Source organism: Hyla sarda, chromosome 2 (assembly GCF_029499605.1).
Source record: "Hyla sarda isolate aHylSar1 chromosome 2, aHylSar1.hap1, whole genome shotgun sequence".
Classification (NCBI taxonomy): domain Eukaryota; kingdom Metazoa; phylum Chordata; class Amphibia; order Anura; family Hylidae; genus Hyla; species Hyla sarda.
The window spans coordinates 325,535,092-325,543,536 of record NC_079190.1 but is presented as its reverse complement, the minus strand read 5'-3'; the positions used below and the strand labels follow the sequence as shown (position 1 = coordinate 325,543,536).

The following is an 8,445-nucleotide window of genomic DNA, read 5'->3' as shown; positions in this document are numbered from 1 at the left end:
TTTTGCCCATTGACACCTTATGTGTACTAATGCTTGTTTTCTTTCCCTTTGTAGATGTTGTCTACACAGATAATCCTATCATCATTGAGGAAGCAGTCTACCTGTGTCTATTTGCACCTTGTGTTACTGTTTGATTTCTTATTTTGTAAAAAAAAATAAAGGACCATTTTTCTGAAAATGTAAACTTTACTTTTTGAAAAGAATCCCAAAACAGTCTGTTGTTTTGTATTTTTTTTAAATATGAGTCACATATAAACATTATATAAAACTTTTTATAAAAAGTACATGTAACATGAACTATACATGTAAACTGTGAAAAACCAACCTAGTGCAAGAGACCTTTAAAAAAAAAAAAAAATATCTTATATTCGAGGGTATACCTGCCCTTCCTCTCCCTCAAAGGTTTCGTCATAGCGTTGAGGGAATGGTGGCATGTAGGTTCTTGGCCTCTGGGTTTGGAAGGATGGGGATGGTGGGGGATACATAGAAGCAGGTTGAGCAGGGGTGGGATTTAGAAAATCATGGGTAAATTTGATAATTTTTTGTTTATAGAGAGCTTGTTGCTCCTCAGACATCCGCTCCATTGATGGTATGAGAGTCATTAGGAAATCCCGACATGGGCTTGGAGTGGGGCCACTAATCATCCCCTCCAATCTCATGACGCGAACATCCAAGTGTAAAAATTTGCTGGAACACATATTTTCTAATTTTTCAATGGCGTCCAGAACACACTTGACCAATTTTGATACATTAAATTTTTTAGACTTGTGCTTGTGGCTAAGAGTTGCACGAAGTCCACTTGATACTGTAGATTGATGTCCACTGGCCTGTGTATGTGATGGTCCAGCTTCTTCCTCAGCTGGTTCCTCCTCCTCTAAATTTATATTTTCCCGTTGTGGGGAAGTAGTTGTTGCTGCTATATTTGAAATTGTTCTAAAATAAAAAAATAAAAAATTAAAAAAACACTGTATGTTGCATGAAATATGCAATCTTTATTTTTGCTAAGGTTAAACATGACTCTTTTTCTAAATAAGTTAAACAAAATGCAAAATGGTTAATTTAAATGACTATCATTCATATTTTTAAAATTGTGTGATTGAAAAACATGGAAATTTTTTTCACACAGCAAACAATCACAACACATTTTTGCCTTTTTACACCGTTTTCACTTGTTAGATGAGCAGTGATAGGTTGCTGTGAGAACATCTCTCCATTTTTTTTTCTAAACATTTTAATAAAATTTTGAATATACAAGCATTTTTTTATTAGAATATTTAAAAATAAATAAATAAATATAAAAAAAAAGTATGCAAAGGTACACTTACGCTCGCATTTGCAGGAACGACAGCCGTTCAGCATGCTTGTAGGTAGTCTGTTTTGCAGCAGAGCCACTTGGTAAATTTGAGTCCCGTAGCCACTTAAAAAAGCTGTCTCGGACTGACCGCCAGCTTTTCTCTATGCGGATAGCTAAGGAAAGATTAAAAAATTATTATTAAAATTAGTAAAAACACATTTGTACAAACTATCAGACACTAAAATATGAATATTCAAACCTATGGCCTCTTGAAGACTGTCATTATATCTTAAGAAATCTGGAAATAGTTTGAGATAAATCTCCTCCCATCTTCTCCTTGTACATATATTGTCGTGATGCTTAGGATGGGATTTATCCCATAGGCATGGCCTTTCTTGGACATAGTGAATAACATCCTCTGTGAGGAACGCTGATGGGTCCACTTGATATGCTATGTCTTTGGTTTTCTTAGATTTCTGTCATTTAAAAAAAAAAAAATTAGGCCCACTTCAATGAAATCTTTGTACTGGTCACATGCTATACAATGAGATTCGTAAGGCTAGGTTCACACTATGGAATTTCTAGGCAGAATTTCTGCCGGAGATAGAGCCGGCGGCATTAGGACCATGCAGACTGCATTGCTGCCCCCATAGACGGCAATGCATTTGTGACTGGATCTTTTTGGAGATCTGATCAGAAATGCATTGCCATCTATGGGGACAGCAATGCAGTCCGTGCGGTCCTAGTGCCACCGGCTTGATATCCGACACAAATTCTGCCATGAAATTTCGTAGTGTGAAGCTAGCCTGAAAAGAAACTATGAGTTTTTTTGGGGGTTTTTACAGACAACCACTATTGAAAACATTATGCTTCAAAAGTTTTAAATTCTTTGGGGCATTTGTGAACATAATCAAATAAATTAAGTACTATGTTTACCTTGCTGGAGGTTTTTTCTGTTGCAGGATTCTTTTGGGTCCGCTTCCTTGAGGTTTTTGACCTCGAACTACCAGTATCCTGTTTTGTAGCAAAAAAACAAAATTTTTTTTTCAATATAAAAGGAAATAGTTTAACACCTTAAGGGCAGAGCCCCTTTTCACCCTATAGACTGAGCCCTTTTTTTTCAATTCTGACGACTGTCAATTTATGCATTAATAAATCTGGGATGTTTTAACCAATTATTCTGATTCCGAGATAGTTTTTTCGTGACATATTCTACTAAAGCATATCGGTTAATTTTTGTCGTTACTTGCATCCTTTCATGTTGAAAATCACAAAGTTTCATGAAAATTTTGAAAATGTTGCCTTCTTCTTGAAACTCTCTTCTTGTAAAGAAAATGGAAATTCCAAAAATTTTTTATATTGATTCACAAATACAATGGGGAGATTTATCAAAACCTGTGGACAGGCAAAGTTGCCCATAGCAACCAATCAGATTGCTTCTTTCATTCTTTACAAGGCCTGTGAAAAATGAAAGAAGTGAGCTGATTGGTTGCTATGGGCAACTGGGCAACTTTGCCTCTCCACAGGCTTTGATAAATCTTCCCCAATATGTCTACTTTATGTTGGCATCATAAAATTGACCTATTTTTATTTTTATTTTTTAAGACATTAGAGGGCTTCAAAGTAAAGCAGCAATTTTCAAAATTTTCAATAAAATTAAAAAATACAAATTTTTCAGTGACCAGTAAAGTTTGAAGTGGATTTGAGGGGCCTTTCTGTGAGAAAAAGCCGACCCGAATATAAGCCAAGGCACCTAATTTCACACCAAAAACCCAGGAAAAGTTATTGACTCGACTATAAGCCTAGGGTGGGAAATACATCTCCCCCCCCCCAGTCATCATCCAGACCACCGTCATTAACACCCTGTCATCATCCCCCCCTTCATCATAGCCTCCCCTTCATCATCACCCCGTCATCATCTCCCCCCTTCATCATCAACCTGTCATCATCCCTCCCCTTCATCATCACTGCCTGTCAATCCCTAAGTGGTCTTCAACCTGCGAACCTCCAGATGTTGCAAAACTCCAACTCCCAGCATTCCCGGATGAAGACTGTCAGAGGGTTAGTTGTTCTGGGCCTGTCCATCTTCACCGGGAGGCCCTCTTCTCCGCTCCGGGCCCGGACTAGTGACGTTGCCTTGATGACGACGCGCAGGGACGTCCCGCTGCTGCGCACAGACGTCCCTGTGAGTCGTCATCAAGGCAACGGCACTATTCCGGGCCCGGAGCGGAGAAGAGGGCCTCCCAGTGAAGATGGACAGCCCGAAACGACTAACCCTCCCCACCGGACGGTCCCTGCAGCATAGATGGCCCAGACAAGCTCACCCTTCCTTCCCACCGAGGGGAGGTGAGTAGAAAAATAAAGGGGGGGGGGGGCGGATGATGATGAAAGCCGCAGTGGTCTTCAACCTGCAGACCTCCAGATGTTTCAAAACTACAACTCCCTGCATGCCTTTGTCAATGATTGCTATGACCAACTAGTTTTGCAACATCTGGAGGTCTACCGTTTGGGCACCACTATATAGTGGTCTCCAAACTGTGGGCCTACAGAGGGTGCAAAACTTGTTGGTCATAGCAACCATTGACAAAAAGAAAATACATTTTACAAAATAGTTTTCATTATCTACATACCTCACTCGTGGACAAATTTTGTGTCATGGTCTCCTCTATGTCCTTTTCTTTTTTAGTATCATCGGTCAATAGCGCAGGTGTAGTCACCTGACTGCTAGGCTATTTAAAAAAACAAACAAAAAAATGTAGTTTAAAAATTAAACTTTAATGGAAAAAATATAAAAAGAAACTAATTAAAAATCCTCAAAAAACATACAGACACTGCTGGGCTCTCCGTTAATATGAGATCGGGAAGATCTGGGCTTGGAGTCTGAAAGTTTTAAAAATTTAAAAAATGTATTAATTTAAAATCATATACAATAAATAAGTACCGTATTTATCGGCATATAACACGCACTTTTTAGGCTAAAATTTTTAGCCTAAAGTCTGTGTGCGTGTTATACGCCGATACACCCCCAGGAAAGGCAGGGGGAGAGAGGCCGTCGCTGCCCGCTTCTCTCCCCCTGCCTTTCCTGGGGTCTAGAGCGCTGCTGTCGGCCCTTTTCACCCCCTGGTTATCGGCGCCGCTGCCCGTTCTGTCCCCCTGACTATCGGTGTCGGCGCCGATAGCCAGGGAGAGAGAAGCAGCGCCGACAGCCTCCCCCATCCCCGGTGGCATAATTACCTGAGTCCGGTCCGCGCTGCTCCAGGCCTCCGTCGTGCGTCCCCGGCGTCATTGCTATGCGCTGAACGGCGCGGCGCATGACGTCAGAGCGCCGCGCCGTGCATAGCAACGACGCTGGGGACGCACGACGGAGGCCTGGAGCAGCGCGGACCGGACTCAGGTAATTATGCCACCGGGGATGGGGGGAGGCAACGGGGCAGCGGCGCCGGCAATGGGTGCCGCTGCCCCTTCTCTCCCCCTGGCTGTCGGCGCCGCTTCTCTCCCCCTGGCTATCGGCGCCGGCACCGATAGTCAGGGGGACAGAACGGGCAGCGGCGCCGATAACCAGGGGGTGAGAAGGGCCGACAGCAGCGCTCTAGACCCCAGGAAAGGCAGGGGGAGAGAAGCGGGCAGCGACGGCCTCTCTCCCCCTGCCTTTCCTGGGGGTATATCGGGGTATACACGCGCACACACGCACCCTCATTTTTTCATGGATATTTGGGTAAAAAACTTTTTTTACCCAAATATCCGTGGTAAAATGAGGGTGCGTGTTATAGGCCGGTGCGTGGTATACCCCGATAAATACGGTAAATTAAATCTTTAAAGGGGTACTCCGGTGCTTAGACATCTTATCCCCTATCCAAAGGATAGGGGGTAAGATGCCTGACTGCGGGGGTCCCACCCCTGGGGACCCCCTTGATCTTGCATGCGATTGTAATCGTCATTTGTAATCTGCCCCCGTAGCGTGTTCGCTCCGGGTCTGATTACCGGCGACTACAGGGCGGGCGGCGTGTGACGTCACGCCTCCGTCCCCGTGTGATGTCATGCTCCACCCCTCAGTGCAAGTCTATGGGAGGGGGCGGGACAGCTAGCACGCCCCCCTCCCGTAGGCTTGCATGGAGGGGCGGAGCGTGACGTCACACGGGGGCGGAGGCGTGACGTCACACGCCGCCCGCCCTGTAGTCACCGGTAATCAGACCTGGAGCGAACACGCTACGGGGACAGATTACAAACGGGGTGCCGCGTGCAAGATCAAGGGGGTCCCCAGCAGCGGGACCCCCGCGGTCAGGCATTTTATAAGATAAGATAAGATGTCTAAGCGCCGAAGTACCCCTTTAAAAACAAAAATTAAATAAAAAATAAAATAAAAACCTACAGCAATTAAATGGGTGGAGGTATCTGTGTCAGATTCGGAGGATGACATCTTTCACAATCTAAAAAAAAAGAAACCAAAATATTATATACCACATTATTATTTAAAAAAATCACAAACATGAAGCAAACACATCACCCCACCATATACATTCATATAAAACTCATAATTCATTAAAATAGCCATATCTATAAAAATGGAGATGTCTATTAAAAATTTTCATTCCATCACAACATTTTTTGCAAAATTTTTGCCGTATGCTGTAGCTAATTTAACCCCTTAAGGACCAAGGACATACAGGTACGTCCTTGGTCCTGCTCCCGTGATATAACACGGGGTTACACGGTAACCGTGCATCATATCACGGCGGGCCCGTCATCATAGTGAAGCTGGGACCCGCCGCTAAAAGCGCGCAGCGCCGATCGCGGCGCCGCGCGCTATTAACCCTTTAGCCGCGTGCTCAGAGCTGAGCCGCGCGGCTAAAAGTGAAAGTAAAAGCTGCCGGTTAACTCAGTGGGCTGTTCGGGATAGCCGCGGCGAAATCGCGGCATCCCGAATAGCTTACAGGACAGCGGGAGGGCCCCTACCTGCCTCTTCACTGTCTGATCGCCGAATGACTGCTCAGTGCCTGAGATCCAGGCATGAGCAGTCAAGCGGCAGAATCATCGATCACTGGTTTCCTATGAGAAACCAGTGATCAATGATAAAGATCAGTGTGTGCAGTGTTATAGCCCCCTATGGGATAACAATGATCAGTGTGTGCAGTGTTATAGCCCCCTATGGGATAACAATGATCAGTGTGTGCAGTGTTATATGTCCCTATGGGAGCTATAACACTACAAAAAAAAAGTGAATGAATATCATGTAACCCCTCCCCTATTAAAAGTTTGAATGACCCCCCTTTTCTCATAAAAAAAACTGTGTAAATAAAAATAAAAATAAACATATATGGTATCACCGCGTGCGGAAATGTCAGAATTATAAAAATATATCGTTAATTGAACTGCTCGGTCAATGGCGTACGCGCAAAAAAATTCCAAAGTCCAAAATAGTGCATTGTTGGTCACTTTTTATATCATTCAAAAATGTCAATAAGTCCTATCAATGCAAAAATGGTACCGTTAAAAACTTCAGATCACGGCGCAAAAAATGAGCCCTCATACCGCCCCATACACGGAAAAATAAAAAAGTTATAGGGGTCAGAAGTTGACAATTTTAAACGTATTAATTTTCCTGCATGTAGTTATGATTTTTTCCAGAAGTACGACAAAATCAAACCTATATAAGTTGGGTATCATTTTAATCGTATGAACCTACAGAATAAAGATAAGGTGTTATTTTTACCGAAAAATGTACTACGTAGAAACGGAAGCCCCCAAAAGTTACAAAACTGCGTTTTTTTTTTTTCAATTTTATCGCACAATGATTTTTTTTTCCATTTCACCGCAGATGTTTGGGCAAAATGACTGACGTCATTACAAAGTAGAATTGGTGGCACAAAAAATAAGCAATCATATGGATTTTTAGGTGCAAATTTGAAAGAGTTATGATTTTTTAAAGGCAAGGAGCAAAAAACGAAAATGCAAAAACAGAAAAACTCCCGGTCCTTAAGGGGTTAAACCACAGGCCTATTGGGAATCAAAAATTAAAAAGCAATTAAGGGGTTAAACCACAGGCCTATTGGGAATCAAAAATTAAAAAGCAAGGATGTAAAAATAAAGGGATATTGAGAAAACATTAAGGAGGCTGTTTCCCAATCTTGGTGCCTCCAGCTGTTGCAAAACTACAACTACCAGTATATCAACGTAACCAAAGCATAAACAGGTATGCTGGGAGTTGTAGATTAACAATAGCAAAAGGCACCCTGTTAAAAAAACAACCCTGTATACTTTTTTACACCTAAATGTAGGGGGTGAACTTTGGTAAAATATTGCTGGGGTGATCTATGCATTATATGATAAAAGGGAGATACATGCAATCAAAAACATATAGGGGGAGATTTATCAAAACCTGTGCAGAGGAAGAGTGGTGCAGTTGCCCATAGCAACCAATCAGATTGCTTCTTTCATTTTCCACAGGCCTCTTTAGAGGCCTGTGGAAAATGAAAGAAGCAATCTGATTGGTTGCTATGGGCAACTGCACCACTCTTCCTCTGCACAGGTTTTGATAAATCTCCCCCATAGGGCATAACAGCTAGTATTAGGTTAAATACAACATATTTAATCACAATGGAAGCCCTAAAATCACATGTAAAAGCATGCAAGGTGTACCAAGGTGGCTGCATGGGCCCTACAGACACTATACATGGTTAATACAATGTTTAAAAAGAAAATGGCTGTTGTTTACTCACCTAAAACACTTAGAAGAGGTGTACAAAGATGGCTCACTGGCTCTGTGGTGATCGTCTGGGCATGTACTAAACCGTCTGCAGACTTCTGGAAGGAGGGTGTGTGGTGGGAGGGGTGTTGGGGGAGGACTTTAGGATGCAAATGCGCATGTGCAAAGTAAAAACGTATGCGTTTTTCATGTATGGAACAGCAGTGGCGTTGCTAGGGTTGGTGTCACCCGGTGCGGTAGAAAATGGTGTCACCCCCATACCTCCCCCCCCCCCCTCAGTAAGTTTTTAGCCTGTTGTGACAGACACCACTGGTGTAGCGCATTGTGAGAAATTCCAGTATAATAATCAGATATACCAGTTGCCACAGAATGGGAAAGTGTTAAAGAAGTTTTCACCATTGAAATATACAGCTCCCAGAATTACTTAAAGGGGTACTCCACTGGAAAA

The 8,445-nt window shown here is 42.9% G+C and overlaps 1 protein-coding gene across 4 annotated transcripts; it reads right to left on the bottom strand.

Moving 5' to 3' along the window:
• Positions 1-224: 224 nt before the first annotated feature.
• On the bottom strand, positions 225-8,142 carry LOC130357929 (uncharacterized). Of its 4 annotated transcripts, none has more exons than XM_056560681.1 (8): positions 8,011-8,142; positions 5,664-5,721; positions 4,121-4,174; positions 3,925-4,023; positions 2,231-2,308; positions 1,554-1,770; positions 1,326-1,467; positions 225-933 (listed from the first exon to the last, which is right to left on the bottom strand). In XM_056560681.1, the coding sequence occupies exons 2-8, from the start codon at positions 5,709-5,711 to the stop codon at positions 363-365; spliced, it is 1,209 nt and encodes a 402-aa protein (XP_056416656.1). In that variant the 5' UTR covers positions 5,712-5,721; positions 8,011-8,142; the 3' UTR covers positions 225-362. The 4 variants fall into 4 exon arrangements, with proteins under 4 accessions (XP_056416656.1, XP_056416658.1, XP_056416659.1 ...); XM_056560683.1 differs by lacking the exon at positions 8,011-8,142 and adding an exon at positions 7,671-7,685; XM_056560684.1 differs by lacking the exon at positions 4,121-4,174.
• Positions 8,143-8,445: the final 303 nt, after the last annotated feature.

Coding starts and splice junctions, on each gene's coding strand:
- LOC130357929 (XM_056560681.1), bottom strand. CDS start 5,711: ATGTCATCCTCCGAATCTGACACAGATACCTCCACCCATTTAATTGCT. Junction 4,175..5,663: donor CCTCCACCCATTTAATTGCT/GTAGGTTTTTAT, acceptor TAAAACTTTCAG/ACTCCAAGCCCAGATCTTCC. Junction 4,024..4,120: donor CGGAGAGCCCAGCAGTGTCT/GTATGTTTTTTG, acceptor TTTTTTAAATAG/CCTAGCAGTCAGGTGACTAC.